The following is an 18744-nucleotide window of genomic DNA, read 5'->3' on the forward strand; positions in this document are numbered from 1 at the left end:
CTTCAGTAAGGTTGTCTTTTTTTTTGCATTCATGGCCATGGGTGTAAACTGTACCGCAGGAATAGAACATAAATCACAGTGGATAGATGTTGTGGTGGCAGCTGCAGAGAAGTACTTGGGTGTACAATATTTTACTGCAGAGTTACAAGGTGTTTTGAACGATATCCCGTCCTCCAAGTCTGCTGGCCTGGTGTAGGATCAGAGGGCCAAAGTAGTGGAATAATAATGATGATGTTTAAATGGGTGTAGGGTTAGTTGGTTGGGCAATTTTTTCACAAAGTGTAATGAATTCATACTACAGAATAGTGGGCTGATAAACAGACAAAGCAATAGGTGGCGGCATGCACCTATAACAAATGTTTGCGAACTGCCATAATACCAAAGAAGAAGCCCACTTCCTTCACAACAGCTCTGAGTCTGCTCTGCGAAGCGGAAGGAGTATGAATGCACTTACTACTGCGGAGGTTGCATTGCTACGACTGCTGCATGGCCATTGCAGACGTCGGATTGAACATACATTGGTTTTTACTGCTTCGCTGCACGGATAGCGCTGCTGTAATCAGTCTGGTATTTTATAGGCTACCCTTACTGGGCCTCAGACAATTAAAACTGTCTGGACTCTCGACGAGGATGTTGTTCCAAGTGGCTCTTGGGTGGAGGTAGATGATAACAGACTATAGGATTCTTGGTGAATAGGGTGTTGAACGTTTTATTGACTAATAGATCAGTTAAAATCTCATCCAGGATATTTCTGAAGTAAGATTAGCCTACATTAGACGTTTTATTTGTTACAACTTAAATCGAGTTTTGATATTTAAAAGAACGTTTGATTGCTCTGGTCTAGCTGTTCTTTATCTGAACGCTGTGATAAAGTAACTGTAGTGTAGGCTAGCTACAGATTTACTGTCACGTTTTTTTATTCGAAGAAACGCTGAAGAAAATAGATTCCATGATGGATCGGGTAAGTATTTTTATTAACAATATGCTTACTGTGGTGTATAACATGTCTAGGCCTAGTTTTCATCATTTGATTTCTATATCCATTCGTTCCATTTGAACAGCTGGTAAAAAAAAAAAACAATGGTGGTAATAAACACTTGGTATATTTTGTCCTTCAGCAAAGTAGCCTACTATCCTAAAGCACACAGATTGATACAAGGCAATGCGCAACGAGCAGCTAAAGTCAGAACCATGGAGAAATAATGAGGCCAAGTCTACACCTTGCAGTAGGGGTGCGTGGGTAAAATCACTGGGAAGCCAATCCAGAAAAATAGCTATATTGCCACCTATGTGTTGTGATAATTGCGTTGTTTGCTCTATAACCTGTTACTTCATACGCCTTGACACAGCCGAGACAAGACGACAGTGGCAGAATAAATTCAACCACACCTTTGTTCAATCATAAAACCGGAGAGCAACATCTGTCAGGTTAAGTTCACAAAACATGTTGCATGTAACAAATAGTTATATGCCCTACAGAATGGTCAAGCAAGTTAATGTTTCCAACGTTTTCGGACTACTAAACAACTATTGATTTAGAAAGAAAACAGGTGCTGCTTCCACTATTCAATTACCATTTCAATTTCAAATCAAATTGTATTTGTCACATACGTGTTTAGCAGATGGTGTAGCGAAATGCTTGTGCTTCTAGCTCCGACAGTGTAGTAATATCTAACAATTTCACATATACCCAATACACACAAAACTAGTAAGGAATGGAATTTAAGAATATATACATATATGGACAAGCAATGACAGCGCAGTATGGACTAAGATACAGTATAATATTATAGAATAGAATGCAGTATCTACATGAGATGAGTAGTGCAAGATATGTAAACATTATTAAAGTGACTAGTGTTCCATTTCTTAAAGTGGCACACTCCCAGAGCCCTCACATCCTCCCTGTAGGCGGTCTCGTCATTGTTGGTAATCAAGCCAAATACTGTTGTGTCGTCTGCAAACTTGATGATTGAGTTGGAGGCATGCTTGGCCATGCAGTCATGGGTGAACAGGGAGTACAGGAGGGGGCTGAGCACGCACCCTTGTGGGGCCCCAGTGTTGAGGATCAGCGAAGTGGAGATGTTGTTTCCTACCTTCACCACCTGGGGGCGGCCCGTCAGGAAGTCTAGGACCCAGTGGCACAGGGTGGGGTTCAGACCCAGGGCCTCAAGCTTAATGATGAGTTTGGAGGGTACTATGGTGTTGAATGCTGAGCTGTAGTAAGAATGCTGTTCATTGACATGGGTATTCCTCTTGTCCAGATGGGATAGGCCAGTGTGCAGGCGATTGCATCGTCTGTGGATCTATTGGGGCGGTAAGCAAATTGAAGTGGGTCTAGGGTGACAGGTAAGGTAGAGGTGATATGATCCTTGACTAGTCTCTCAAAGCACTTCATGATGACAGAGGTGAGTGCTACAGGGCGATAGTAATTTAGTTCAGTTACCTTTTGCTTTCTTGGGTACAGGAACAATGGTAGCCATCTTGAAACATGTGGGAACAGCAGACTGGGAAAGGGAGAGATTGAATATGTTCATAAACACACCAGCCAGCTGGTCTGCGCATGCTCTGAGGACGTGGCTAGGGATGCCGTCTGGGCCGGCAGCCTTGCGGGGGTTAACATGCTTAAATGTCTTAATCACGTCGGCCACGGAGAAGTAGAGGCCACAGTCCTTGGTAGTGGGCCTCGTCAGTGGCACTGTGTTATCCTCAAAGCGGGTGAAGAAGGTGTTTAGCTTGTCTGGAAGCGAGACATCGGTGTCGGCGATGTGGCTGGTTTTCCTTTTGTAGTCTGTGATTGTCTGTAGACCCTGCCACATACGTCTCGTGTCTGAGCTGTTGAACATCATCTAATCACCTATGCTTAGTCTACTACAGTGACAAGTAAAAGATACCAAAAACCAGGGGCGCAACTTTCACTGAGGACTGGACCCCCCACACATTATGAAATTGCATTTTTGTCCCCACCAGTTTTATTATTGGAATGTGATATAAAACGAGGCAATGGTGTGCTTTAGGACCATGCGGATGCCTCCAAGCAGTCGGGTAGGCTGTTAGGAGTGTTTATCCGACTGGATAAAAAAATTAAATATATACACACACACACACAGTGAGGGGAAAAAAGTATTTGATCCCCTGCTGATTTTGTACGTTTGCACACTGAAAATGAAATTATCAGTCTATAATTTTAATGGTAGGGTTATTTGAACAGTGAGAGACAGAATAACAACAACAAAAATCCAGAAAAACGCATGTCAAAAATGTTATAAATTGATTTGCATTTCAATGAGGGAAATAAGTATTTGACCCCCTCTCAATCAAAAAGATTTCTGGCTCCCATGTGTCTTTTTATACAGGTATCGAGCTGAGATTAGGAGCACACTCTTAAAGTGAGTGCTCCTAATCTCAGCTTGTTACCTGTATAAAAGACGCCTGTCCACAGAAGCAATCAATCAATCAGATTCCAAACTCTCCACCATGGCCAAGACCAAAGAGCTCTCCAAGGATGTAAGGGACAAGATTGTAGACCTACACAAGGCTGGAATGGGCTACAAGACCATCGCCAAGCAGCTTGGTGAGAAGGTGACAACAGTTGGTGCGATTATTCGCAAATGGAAGAAACACACAATAACTGTCAATCTCCCTCGGCCTGGGGCTCCATGCAAGATCTCACCTCGTGGAGTTGCAATGATCATGAGAACGGTGAGGAATCAGCCCAGAATTACACAGGAGGATCTTGTCAATGATCTCAAGGCAGCTGGGACCATAGCCACCAAGAAAACAATTGGTAACACACTACGCCGTGAAGGACTGAAATCCTGCAGCGCCCGCAAGGTCCCCTGCTCAAGAAAGCACATACAGTGGGGGAAAAAGGTATTTAGTCAGCCACCAATTGTGTAAGTTCTCCCACTTAAAAAGATAAGAGAGGACTGTAATTTTCATCATAGGTACACGTCAACTATGACAGACAAATTGAGAATTTTTTTCCCAGAAAATCACATTGTAGGATTTTTTATGAATTTATTTGCAAATTATGGTGGAAAATAAGTATTTGGTCACCTACAAACAAACAAGAATTCTGGCTCTCACAGACCTGTAACTTCTTCTTTAAGAGGCTCCTCTGTCCTCCACTCATTACCTGTATTAATGGCACCTGTTTGAACTTGTTATCAGTATAAAAGACACCTGTCCACAACCTCAAACAGTCACACTCCAAACTCCACTATGGCCAAGACCAAAGAGCTGTCAAAGGACACCAGAAACAAAATTGTAGACCTGCACCAGGCTGGGAAGACTGAATCTGCAATAGGTAAGCAGCTTGGTTTGAAGAAATCAACTGTGGGAGCAATTATTAGGAAATGGAAGACAGACAAGACCACTGATAATCTCCCTCGATCTGGGGCTCCACGCAAGATCTCACCCCGTGGGGTCAAAATGATCACAAGAACGGTGAGCAAAAATCCCAGAACCACACGGGGGGACCTAGTGAATGACCTGCAGAGAGCTGGGACCAAAGTAACAAAGCCTACCATCAGTAACACACTACGCCGCCAGGGACTCAAATCCTGCAGTGCCAGACGTGTCCCCCTGCTTAAGCCAGTACATGTCCAGGCCCGTCTGAAGTTTGCTAGAGTGCATTTGGATGATCCATAAGAGGATTGGGAGAATGTCATATGGTCAGATGAAATCAAAAATAACTTTTTGGTAAAAACTCAACTCGTCGTGTTTGGAGGACAAAGAATGCTGAGTTGCATCCAAAGAACACCATACCTACTGTGAAGCATGGGTGTGGAAACATAATGCTTTGGGACTGTTTTTCTGCAAAGGGACCAGGACGACTGATCCGTGTAAAAGAAAGAATGAATGGGGCCAGGTATCGTGAGATTTTGAGTGAAAAACTCCTTCCATCAGCAAGGGCATTGAAGATGAAACGTGGCTGGGTCTTTCAGCATGACAATGATCGCAAACACACCGCCCGGGCAACGAAGGAGTGGCTTCGTAAGAAGCATTTCAAGGTCCTGGAGTGGCCTAGCCAGTCTCCAGATCTCAACCCCATAGAAAATCTTTGGAGGGAGTTGAAAGTCCGTATTGCCCAGCGACAGCCCCAAAACATCACTGCTCTAGAGGAGATCTGCATGGAGGAATGGGCCAAAATACCAGCAACAGTGTGTGAAAACCTTGTGAAGACTTACAGAAAACGTTTGACCTGTGTCATTGCCAACAAAGGGTATATAACAAAGTATTGAGAAACTTTTGTTATTGACCAAATACTTATTTTCCACCATAATTTGCAAATAAATTCATAAAAAATCCTACAATGTGATTTTGTCTGTCATAGTTGACGTGTACCTATGATGAAAATTACAGGCCTCTCATCTTTTTAAGTGGGAGAACTTGCACAATTGATTTGATTTGATTGGACTAAATACTTTTTTCCCCCACTGTATATAGGGCAGTCTGAAGTTTGCCAATGAACATCTGAAAGATTCAGAGGAGAACTGGGTGAAAGTGTTGTGGTCAGATGAGACCAAAATCGAGCTCTTTGCATCAACTCAACTCGCCGTGTTCGGAGGGGGAGGAGGAATGCTGCCTATGACCCCAAGAACACCATCCCCACCGTCAAACATGGAGGTGGAAACATTATGCTTTGGGGGTGTTTTTCTGCTAAGGGGACAGGACAACTTCACCGTATCAAAGGGACGATGGACGGGGCCATGTACCATCAAATCTTGGGTGAGAACCTCCTTGAAAATGGGTCGTGGATGGGTATTCCAGCATGACAATGACCCAAAACACACGGCCAAGGCAACAAAGGAGTGGCTCAAGAAGAAGCACATTAAGCTCCTGGAGTGCCCTAGCCAGTCTCCAGACCTTAATCCCATAGAAAATCTGTGGAGGGAGCTGAAGGTTCGACGTCCGCCTCGAAACCTTCATGACTTGGAGAAGATCTGCAAAGAGGAGTGGATCAAAATCCCTCCTGATATGTGTGCAAACCTGGTGGCCAACTACAAGAAACGAGTGTCCTCTGTGATTGCTAAGTACTAAGTCATGTTTTGCAGAGGGGTCAAATACTTATTTCCCTCATTAAAATGCAAATGAATTCATAACATTTTTGACATGTGTTTTTCTGGATATTTTTTTTATTCTGTCTCTCACTGTTCAAATAAACATACCATTAAAATTATAGACTGATCATGTCTTTGTCAGTGGGCAAACGTACAAAATCAGCAGGGGATCATATGCTGAGCACTCGTTGGCTGCTTTTCCGTCACTCTGCCGTCCGACTCATCCCAAACCATCTCAATTGGGTTGAGGTCGGGGGATTGTGGAGTCCAGGTCATCTGATGCAGCACTCCATTACGCTCCTTCTTGGTAAAATAGCCCTTACACAGCCTGGAGGTGTGTTGGGTCATTGTCCTGTTGAAATCAAATGATAGTCCAACTTAGCCCAAACCAGATGGGATGGCGTATCGCTGCAGAATGCTGTGGTAGCCATGCTGGTTAAGTGTGCCTTGAATTCTAAATAAATCACTGAGTGTCACCAGCAAAGCACCCCCACACCATAACACCTCCTCCTCCATGCTTTACGGTGGGAAATACACATGCATCCGTTCACCCACACCGCGTCTCACAATGCCACGGCAGTTGGGACCAAAAATCTCCAATTTGGAGACCAGTCCAAAGGACACTTTTCCACCGGTCTAATGTCCATTGCTCTTGTTTCTTGGCCAAAGCAAGTCTCTTCTTCTTATTGATGTCCTTTAGTAGTGTTGTTTTTTTTTACAGCAATTCGACCATGAAGGGCTGCAGTTTATGAGGCTGTTAACTCTAATGACCTTATCCTCTGCAGCAAAGGTAACTCCGGGTCTTCCATTCCTGTGGTGGTCCTCATGAGAGCCAGTTTCTCTTTGCTTATTTGAGCTGTTCTTGCCTTAATATGGACTTGGTCTTTTACCAAATAGGGATGTCTTCTGTATACCTTGCCACAACACAACTGATTGGCTCAAACGCTTTAAGAAGGAAATAAATTCTACAAATTTAACTTTTAAGAAGGCACACCTGTTAATTTAAATGCATTCCAGGTGACTATCTCATGAAGCTGGTTGAGAGAATGCCAAGAGTGTGCAAAGCTGTCATCAAGGCAAAGGGTGGCTATTTGAAGAAGCTCAAATATAAAATATATTTTGATTTGTTTAACACTTTTTTGGTTACTACATGATTCCATATGTGTTATTTCATAGTTGTATGTCTTCACTATTAGAAAAACCCTTGAATGTTTAGGTGTGTCCAAACTTTTAACTTGTAGAGTGTGTATATATATATATATAACCCCATCCACTTCTAAAACCAAAGTTGCGCCCCTGCCAAAAATGATTTAGTCCGATCAACCTAAGCTAAATATGATGTGTCTATCCATGGTACTGATTTGTGTGCGTGCAAGTAGAAAAAATCATGTTCTCACCCGACTTGTAGAGAAATGCCAATGCCATCCTCCTCTTTCATGTTCCCTAAACGGTCTATCAGTCTGTCATACAGTACACACTTGTAGGATTTTTTTGTCCAAGGCTACCTGGCTAAGGTGATTGCTCGCTAGCCTAGTAACTTCCATTCATGGGCAACGATTCACCAGGCCAGCTAATTAATAGCCCCTTTTCAAATGATTACTCTTTTTGAGAAGTAACTGGCAAAACGAAATAATTTGGACTATAGTTTATTTTATTGTTTTATATTCTAGTCGTGAGTGTTCAGTATTTTCTGCGCCTACTTAGCTAAAATTCTTGCTTCGTAATAAAACGGCACTATAGCTTCCATAAAGTGACCATTGGACTTAAAAAATGTTTGACTAAGTTTGTAGGTGCACATTTCCGTCCATTAAGAACCAATAATGTGCTACCTTTTCATAGCATTTATGACAATGCTAACTTCTTTTTTAGCCAAATCTCAGAGTTCTATCTAACCTGGTCAGCAACTTGGATGCTTGGCAACAATACAGCTGCTATTAGCTAACATTAGCTTTCTTGTCCAATGTCCAGCAGCTAGCCTCTTTAGCTAGCTAACACCAGTCAGCTGAAAGTAGCTAGCTAGCTAACAAACAGGTAAAGAAAGGTAGCTAGCTGTAATTGTTTATGGAACGTTTGCTACACAAATAACTTCAGCCATTAGCTAGCTAGGTAGCTAGTTAGAACCAGACAACATCGACACAGAAGCTAGCTAACGATAGCTAGTTCACGTCCAAATGCCAGTCTTACATTTTTGCACAAAACATAGCTACATAAGTTCAAAACCAATTTGTCACGCCGCTATCTTACAATGCATGCAATGAAATTGACTTTTACAACACCAGTTAGCTAGTTATTCCATATACCAAGCTATGGTAAGAGCTAGCCATATTTCACAGTCAGACAGGACACAACTGAAACTGTAGCTGAGAAAACAAATACACATGTAAACAGCACTTTGTGCACTGCAGTGAACAAATGCATGCTGGCTAGGATCAGGACAAACTCACCAGTTTCAAACATCCAGAATAAATTCAAGTATGCGCCTTCTCCTGTCTTCTTGACATTTTCATCCAAATCTGGTTAGATCAACAGTGCAAAACTAACATCTGTCATTTAACCAGCTTGATTGTTTTTACAGCTCCGATCTGGATGCTGGACTAGCCCATGTGTTGGATATTTGTCAACAACTCTGCCATGCATGGCCAGGGGTGGGGGCTAATGGGGGCAAACAAATGTTATTAATTATTTATATTTTTCTCTATGACATGTATTGCTAAAACAAAGTTAAGGAAATACAGGCAGGCACCACATTATACAAGACAAAACCGTTCAGTCAATTAATCATGATGGTCTTGTAAGTATAAAAGCAAAGCTTGCTTTCATGTGCACTGAACAAAAATATAAACGCAACATGTAAAGTGTTGGTCCCATGTTTCATGAGCTGAAATAAAATTTCCCAGAAATGTTCCATACGCTCAACTTATTTCTCTCAAATTTGTTTAGAAATGTGTTTATATCCCTGTCAGTGAGCATTTCTCCTTTGCAAGATAAACCATCCACCTGACAGGTGTGACAAATCAAGAAGTTGATTAAACATCATTATCATTACACAGGTGCAACTTGAGGCACATTGTGAAGCTAATTATTTTAAGTTTTGTTTTATGGTAGCTGTAACCAACAGATGCAGATCTGTATTCTCAGTCATGTGAAATCCGTAGATTAGGGCCTAATTAAGTTATTTCAATTGACTGATTTCCTCATGAATTAAAAATCTTTGAAATTGTTGCATTTTATATTTTTGTACAGTATAATTTTTTTTAAAGCTTGAAACGGTAGGACAATGGGATTAGTGTGGTGTGTGAAGAATCCTTGTATCCGGTACAAATCACTTTCTTTTCTATAACACCCGGAAATCTGCCCCCTTTATTCTATGTACCCAACGCACTAGAAGACCAGTTCTTAAAGCCTTTAGCCGTATCCTTATTCTAGTCCTCCTCTGTTCCTCTGGTGATGTAGAGGCTAACCCAGGCCCTGCAGCCCTCAGTATCACTCCTACTCCCCAGGCGCTATCATTTGATGACTTCTGTAATCGCAAAAGTCTTGGTTTCTTGCACATAAATATCAGAAGTCTACTTCCTAAGTTTGAGTTATTCACTGCGTTAGCACACTCTGCCAACCCTGATGTTCTAGCAGTGTCTGAATCCTGGCTCAGGAAGGCCACCAAAAATTCTGAAATTTCCATCCCCAACTATAACATTTTCCGTCTAGATAGAACTGCCAAAGGGGGTGGAGTTGCAATCTACTGTAGAGAGAGCCTGCAGAGCTCTATCATACTATCCAGGTCTGTGCCCAAACAATTTGAGCTTCTACTTCTAAAAATCCACCTTTCCAGAAATAAGTCTCTCACTGTTGCCGCTTGCTACAGACCCCCCTCAGCCCCCAGCTGTGCCCTGGACACCATATGTGAATTGATTGCCCCCCATTTATCCTCAGAGTTTGTACTGCTTGGTGACCTAAATTGGGATATGCTTAATACCCCAGCCATCCTACAATCCAAGCTAGATGCCCTCAACCTCACGCAAATTATCAACGAACCTACCAGGTACAACCCTAAATCCGTAAACATGGGTACCCTCATAGATATCATCCTGACTAACATACCCTCTAAATACACCTCAGCTGTCTTCAACCAGGATCTCAGCGATCACTGCCTTATTGCCTGCGTCCGTAACGGGTCCGCGGTCAAACGACCACCCCTCATCACTGTCAAACGCTCCCTAAAACACTTTAGCGAGGAGGCCTTCCTAATTGACCTGGCCCAGGTATCCTGGATGGATATAGATCTCATTCCGTCAGTAGAGGATGCCTGGTTGTTCCTTAAAAGTAATTTCCTCTCAATCTTAAATAAACATGCCCCATTCAAAAAATACAGAACTAAGAACCGATATAGCCCCTGGTTCTCCTCAGACTTGACTGCCCTTGACCAGCACAAAAACATCCTGTGGCGTACAGCATTAGCATCAAATAGCCCCCGCGATATGTAACTTTTCAGGGAAGTTAGGAACCAATATACACAAGCAGTCAGGAAAGCAAAGGCTAACTTTTTCAAACAGAAATTTGCATCCTGTAGCACTAACTCCAAAAAGTTTTGGGACACTGTAAAGTCCATGGAGAATAAGAGCACTTCCTCCCAGCTGCCCACTGCACTGAGGCTAGGAAACACTATCACCACCGATAAATCTACAATAATCGAGAATTTCAACAAGCATTTTGCTACAGCTGGCCATGCTTTCCATCTGGCTACCACTAACCCGGCCACCAACTCTGCACCCTCTGCTGCAACTTGCCCATGCCCCCCCCGCTTCTCCTTCACACAAATTCAGACAGCTGATGTTTTGAAAGCGCTGCAAAATCTGGACCCCTACAAATCAGCTGGGCTAGACAATCTGGACCCTTTCTTTCTAAAACTAGCCGCTGAAATTTAACCTCTGTTTAACCTCTCTTTCATAACGTCTGAGATCCCCAGAGATTGGAAAGCTGCCGCGGTCATCCCCCTCTTCAAAGGGGGTGACACTCTAGATCCAAACTGCTACAGACCTATATCCATCCTGCCCTGCCTTTCGAAAGTATTCGAAAGCCAAGTTAACAAACAGATCATCGACCATTTCGAATACCACCGTACCTTCTCCGCTATGCAATCCGGTTTCCGAGCTGGTCACGGGTGCACTTCAGCCACGCTCAAGGTCCTAAACGATATTATAACCGCGATTGATAATAGACAGTACTGTGCAGCCGTCTTCATCGACCTGGCCAAGGCTTTCGACTCTGTCAACCACCGCATTCTTATTGGCAGACTAAATAGCCTTGGTTTCTCAAATGACTGCCTCGCCTGGTTCACCAACTACTTCTCAGATAGAGTTCAGTGTGTCAAATCGGAGGGCCTGTTGTCTGGACCTATGGCAGTCTCTATGGGGGTGCCACAGGGTTCAATTCTTGGGCCGACACTTTTCTCCGTGTATATCAATGATGTCGCTCTTGCTGCTGGTGACTCTCAGATCCACCTCTACGCAGACGACACCATTTTGTATACATCTGGCCCTTCATTGGACACTGTGTTAACAAACCTCCAAACGAGCTTCAATGCCATACAACAATCCTTCAGTAGCCTCCAACTGCTCTTAAACACTAGTAAAACTAAATGCATGCTTTTCAATCGAACGCTGCTGGCACCCGCCCACCCGACTAGAATCACCACTCTCGACGGGTCTGACCTAGAGTATGTGGACAACTACAAATACCTAGGTGTCTGGTTAGACTGTAAACTCAACTTCCAGACTCACATAAAGAATCTCCAATCCAAAGTTAAATCTAGAATCGGCTTCCTATTTCGCAATAAAGCCTCCTTCACTCATGCTGCCAAACATGCCCTCGTAAAACTGACTATCCTACCGATCCTTGACTTCGGCGATGTAATTTACAAAATAGCCTCCAACACTCTACTCAGCAAATTGGATGTAGTCTATCACAGTGCCATCCGTTTTGTCTCCAAAGCCCCATACACTACCCACCACTGTGACCTGTACGCTCTTGTTGGCTGGTCCTCACTACATGTTCGTCGTCAAACCCACTGGCTCCAGGCCATCTATAAATCACTGCTAGGTAAATCCCCGCCTTATCTTAGCTCATTGGTCACCATAGCAGCACCCACCCGTAGTCTGCGCTCCAGCAGGTATATCTCACTGGTCATTCCCAAAGCCAACACCTCCTTTGGCCGCCATTCCTTCCAGTTCTCTGCTGCCAATGACTGGAACGAATTGCAAAAATCTCTGAAGCTGGAGACTCTTATCTCCCTCAATAACTTTAAGCATCAGTTGTCAGAGCACCTTACCGATCACTGCACCTGTACACAGCCCATCCGAAATTAGCCCACCCAACTACCTCATCCCTATATTGTTATTTATTTTGCTATTTTGCACCCCAGTATCTCTATTTGCACATAATCTCTTGCACATCTAGCATTCCAGTGTTAATACTATTGTAATTATTCTGCACTATAGCCTATTTATTGCCTTACCTCCATAACTTGCTACATTTGCACACACTGTATATATATTTTCTGTTGTATTTCTGACTTTATGTTTTTTTTTACCCCATATGTAACTCTGTTGTTTTTATTGCACTACTTTGCTTTATCTTGGCCAGGTCGCAGTTGTAAATGAGAACCTGTTCTCAACTGGCTTACCTGGTTAAATAAAGGTGAAATAAAAAAAATAAAAAAAAGTGGGAGCACCTCCTCTAAGAGTCTGAATTGGGCTGTTTGAGAAGGTTTGAATCCTAAGCAACCTGAATAAACATTATTTGATGTACAATAGTGGCATTTCCTTTTGAAGCTTCAGACCAATGCCTACTTCTCACTTATAACAGTTATTTGTTTTTAATTCTTACTATAAAATAGATGTCTTCACTATGATTAGGGCACAGCAATATGTGTGTCTACTAAATTGCATACACACTAAAATAGGCTACATTAAAGGTAGACTCAGTGAAATGATGTCACAAGTAGCACTGCAGATATTGCAATGAGCGAGATGCAAGACTTCGCTCTCACACAGTCACACACAGTATCTGTGCATGTGCAAGGGTACGCTTCACGCTGTTCCAGCATGCTAGCCATGGGACCAAAATATTGGAGAAGTTTAGCCTGCGCTTCAACTTCCTTGGTTATTGCGGAAAGTGACCCACTATGCTGTTTACTTTGTGCATATAGCTTTCGTTATATCGCTGAGTCTACCTTTTAAACTCAGAATATGCTGTTCTGTTTTTTGGGATGTTTTTTGTTTCTTAATTCCTGCCTAAAGATTTATTAGACTGTTTAAAAAATAGACAACATGCGTCATTGTTAGATTCTTCTTGGATTGGCCTACCTCAAGTCCCGGCAGTGTGTTAACTTAATTTAAAATATTTAACTTAATAAATAACTTAGTATGTGAATACCCTGGTCTTACCCCAACCAGCAGTGCAGCCACCAGTACCAGGGGGCCCCTCAAGGAGGCATCGTGACAGACAGTTGTAGGGTACATTGCTTTATAAAATAAGCAACAACCACCTAGACCAATTCCAGGATTTAATTAAATCATTGTATCCATTTTGCCATGTTACATCATATTTTAGTGTTAAATAACGTTTTATAGTGTTAAATAACGTTTAGTGTTACATGTTTTAATGTTAATTTATGTTTTATAGTGTTAAATAATGGTAGGCCTACAGTGCCTTGCAAAAGTATTCTTCCCCCTTGGCGTTTTTCCTAGTTTGTTGCATTACAACCTGTAATGTAAATTGATTTTTATACACAAAATAGTACAAATTGGTGAAGTGAAAAAAATAACTTGTTTCAAAAAATAAATAACGGAAAAGTGGTGCGTGCATATGTATTCACCCCCTTTGCTATGAAGCACCTAAATAAGATCTGGTGCAACCAATTACCTTCAGAAGTCACATAACTAGTTAAATAAAGTCCACTTGTGTGCAATCTAAGTGTCACATGATCTCAGTATATATATATATATATATATATATATATATACACATACACACATCTGTTCTGAAAGTTGTGGAGAAGTACAGATCAGGGTTGGGTTAGTTATGGGTTGGGTGAATAGTTATGCACGCCCAAGTTCTGTTTTTTTGTCTTATTTCTTGTTTGTTTCACCCCCAAATATTTTGCATCTTCAAAGTGGTAGGCATGTTGTGTAAATCAAATGATACAAACCCCCCAAAAAATCAATTTTAATTCCAGGTTGTAAGGCAACAAAATAGGAAAGATGCCAAGGGGGGTGAATACCTTCGCATGTTTTTGTGTGTGTTCGTTTTGGAACAGTCACCCACATGGCCCTCACGCTAGCTCCACTTCTGCCTAGATACTATGTTAATGAATCTCTAATTGTCTTTCCTTCCTCCCAAAGTGTGCACTTGTTCACTTCCCTTCACTAATTTGAAAGGAAATGACTGGTATAAAACATATGGCGGATACTCCCACTAGCCCATGACTCCACCAATCCAATGACGTTTTATTTTTCTCTCTTTGGTACAATTTTCACCAGTGTGTAATACATTTTCACAACTAAGCACAAAAATATTTTAGGCCATTTTCAATTGATTACTTTTTAAAAGATTTCCCTGTCATTTGTTAACAATACATTGAACTATAATGTAATCAAACTGCTAAAAACTGAACTACGAAGACAGAATTGTATAGTGTCTAGTTTACGTACAGTTTGAAAACTGTATGAATTGACAATAATTTAATTTAGGTTGGAAGGTAAAACCAAATCATTTATGGATATGGCTGTATATACTACATCCTTCTTCAGCCAGTGTGCTTCTATACAGTAGGGCAAAGTGGGTCACTGTGCTACCATTTGAAATGATGGTGTAGTGTACAATGCACTGCTGAAATACTTGGGTGGTAAATTACATTTCATTCCACTCATCTGGATGTCAATGATATACTGTAAGCTGGTGATTTTAGATGAGGATGCTTTTACAGTAACAAGTCACATAGAAAAGTGGATATTGAGCAATGTTGCATGGGGCAGAAATTGCACCAGGATACACCAATACCTTTTTACTGTAGGCTTCTGCTACATGCCACAATACCCCTATATCTGATGGTTTCTTCTACTCATGTAGTGTATAAGGATACAGAAACTGTAAGAATGACATTTTTCTCAACATGCTCCAATAGTGGGATAATGAGCAGCAGTAGTTCAGGTGTTTAGGTTTTTCCTCACTGGTTATTTGAACAAATCACGATTTAGCAGGTGTTAGCATCTTTCACATATTTGAAGGGGAGGGGACATTCGCCCCGTATCTTGAAAGAAGGAGGAGCTCCTCATTCCGGTTCTGCTCCTTGTTTTAGAATCTCTTCATCTCTCCACGTATGAACACCGATCTTAATCGAGGGGCTGACCAATTACGTGACACTTAAATTCAGGGTTAACTAAGATTAACTTGGGTGAAAGATGTTCAACTCCAAAGAATGCTCAATCAAAGGTTCTGAACATAATACAGGGGGCATTAGAAGTGTTATACGTTTTAACATTTGAAAAAAATACACAATTTCCATTTGAAAAATTTGCCAAAGTGATTGAACATTTTGTGGTGGAAAGTAGTGAACAATTACACACTTCAGGAGAAAGGAGATATTATAAGGATGCTCCAATCAGAGGTTTAGACTAAAGTAATCAAATGTTTGGTCTAATGATATTCTTTGTACGATACTTGCTGTGGTCACCAGGACAGAGCTTGCCCGTCCCCCTCCACCCTGCCAGAGTCCCCTGGTCGCAACTCTCCCGGTAGCACCTTACTGCTGGGTCTGAAGAGGGTGTCTGTGCGGCTGGTCGACTGCAGGAAAACACCAGGGCAGAGTGGAACTATGAGAGAAGGACACGAGGAGGGAGAGGGAGATTTGATTTCATCAAGTAAGAACAATGGGATGTGTGAATTAGACTACAATCTGCTTCTGCTTCTTCTGTTAATTGATTGATAAACAATATACACACTCAGTGGCCAGTAAATTGTCGATCCAATTTCGTGAACGGAGGGGGGTGTATATTGGTGATAAGGGCGGGAGGTAGCCTAGTGGTTAAGAGCGTTGGGCCACTAATCGAAAGGTTGCTGGTTCGAATCTGAGCCGACTAGGTGAAAAATCTGTCTGTGCCCTTGAGCAAGGTACTTACCCTAATTGCTCCTGTAAGTTGCTCTGGATAAGAGCGTCTGCTAAATAACAAACAAAAAAACATGTTTTTATAGTATTTGTTTATGGACCCATATTTCCACAACGTAGTTATTCAATGTCTTTGTTTCACAGGGGACACCATTAACTGTCATTCTCTCAGTGGGAGGGGCTTATCATCTGGGGAGCCTCAACATCATGTTGCTGACGAGTCAGCAAAGAGTCTCTCCCGATCAGAACATCTCAAGAAACACCAGCAGAGACATATAGGGAAGAAACCTCACCATTGCTGCTCTGACTGTGGGAAGAGTTTCACTAGACAGAGTGACTTCATTATTCACACCGGAGAGAAACCGTACTGCTGCTTTCAGTGTGGGAAGAGTTTCACCTGTCCAGGAGGTCTTAAAGTACACCAAAGAATCCATACAGGAGAGAAACCTTACACATGCTCAGAGTGTGGGAAGAGTTTCACTGCTTCTAACACTTTCAAATCTCATCTGCAAATTCATACAGGGGAGAGGCCTCACCCCTTCCTTGATTGTGGGAAAAGCTTTGCTTATTTGGAAGCTATAAACATACACAAGCTAACACACACTGGAGAGAGACCTTATAGCTGTGATCAGTGTGGGAAGAGCTTTGCTGTAGCTTCCACCCTGAATAGACACCAGGTAACACACACTGGAGAGAAGCCTTATAGCTGTGATCAGTGTGGGAAGAGCTTTGCTGTAGTTTCCTCCCTGAATAGACACCATCGAACACACACTGGAGAGAAGCCTTATAGCTGTTATCAGTGTGGAAAGGCCTTTGCTGTTTCAGAAAAACTAACTATACACCAGCGAACACACACAGGAGAGAAGCCTTATAGCTGTGATCAGTGTGGGAAGAGCTTTGCTGTGGTTTCCTCCCTGATTAGACACCATCGAACACACACTGGAGAGAAGCCTTATAGCTGTGATCAGTGTGGAAAGGCCTTTGCTGTATCAGAAAAACTAACTATACACCAGCGAACACACACAGGAGTGAAGCCTTATAGCTGTGATCAGTGTGGGAAGAGCTTTGCTGTAGCTTCGACCTTGATTAGACACCAGCTAACACACACTGTAGAGAAGCCTTATAGCTGTGATCAGTGTGGGAAGAGTTTTGCTGTAGTTTCCTCCCTGATTAGACACCATCGAACACACACTGGAGAGAGAACTTATGTCTGTCTATGTGGGAAGAGCTTTGCTCTAGCTTCCACCTTGGCTACACACGAGCGAACACACACTGGAGAGAAGCCTTATAGCTGTGATCAGTGTGGAAAGAGCTTTGCTGTATCAGAAAAACTAACTAGACATCAGCGAACACACACAGGAGAGAAGCCTTATAGCTGTGATCAGTGTGGGAAGAGCTTCAGTCAATCAGTACACCTGAATACACACCAGCGAACACACACAGGAGAGAAGCCTTACAGCTGTGATCATTGTGGAAAGAGCTTCAGTCAGTCAGTACACCTGAATACACACCAGCGAACACACACAGGAGAGAAGCCTTACAGCTTTGATCATTGTTGAAAAGGTCCAGTCAATCAGGGACCCTGAATTCACACCAGTGAACACACGCTGGAGAGAAACCTTAGATAGATACAGTACCAGTTCGGACACTCCTATACAGTACCAGTCAAAAGTTTGGATACACCTACTCATTCCAGGGTTTTTCTTCATTTTTACTATTTTCTATTTTCTACTATTTTACAATGTGTTATTTCATAGTTTTGATGTCTTCTCTATTATTCTACAATGTAGAAAATAGTAAAAATAAAGAAAAACCCTTGAATGAGTAGGTGTGTCCAAACCTTTGATTGGTATTGTATATGTGGGAAGAGCTTTGTTCATTTAGGGCCAATGAGAACAACCAGAAAGCACAAACATGCCGTATTTCATCTCCCTCCTATCCGGCACCGGTTCCAGATCCCTAAATAAAGGATCAATAGTGAACAGTCATATCCATCTCCCATTCTTAAACAGTTTAGTCTGATCACCATGGTAACCTCTGGATCATAATATGCAGCTCTGATCTAGGATCAGGTCTCCCCTGTGTCTATGTAATATCACACATTGTGATCTAAATGGATAAATGTTATCATAGAAAATGTCATAGTGAACCTGTGTGTGTTGGGGGGATGTTGATAATTGTATCTTCTTTCATATACTCATGATACTATTATTATTAAATGTCATTATGTAGAATAATGTTTCAACAATAGGTGTATTCATGTATTCAATTGATCAATAAATGCAATCATCTTCTAATTAAGAAGTTATCACTTTAATTGTATATTTGTATAATATCTAAATTGATTAAAATGCTCCTAAAACGAATCAAAGATACATTGGATAATAATATCCATGAGGTCAAGGCAAGCACTATGCATACTGTGTAACAACGGTTAATGTAATAACTTTTAGATTTATGTAATAAAACCGGGAAATGTAATATATTGTCAGGTAATATAAAATGTTGAATTGTTAT

At 41.9% G+C, this 18744-nt stretch overlaps 1 protein-coding gene across 1 annotated transcript; it reads left to right on the top strand.

The window, feature by feature from the left end:
* Positions 1 to 894: 894 nt before the first annotated feature.
* LOC311143061 (uncharacterized protein) lies at positions 895 to 18515 on the top strand. Its single transcript, XM_084178872.1, has 3 exons — positions 895 to 961; positions 15799 to 15982; positions 16372 to 18515. The coding sequence occupies exons 1-3, from the start codon at positions 950 to 952 to the stop codon at positions 17784 to 17786; spliced, it is 1611 nt and encodes a 536-aa protein (XP_084034998.1). The 5' UTR covers positions 895 to 949; the 3' UTR covers positions 17787 to 18515.
* The last annotated feature ends 229 nt before the right edge of the window (positions 18516 to 18744 follow it).

The sequence above is a fragment of the Coregonus lavaretus genome, assembly GCF_964263955.1.
Source record: "Coregonus lavaretus genome assembly, chromosome: 2".
Taxonomy (NCBI): domain Eukaryota; kingdom Metazoa; phylum Chordata; class Actinopteri; order Salmoniformes; family Salmonidae; genus Coregonus; species Coregonus lavaretus.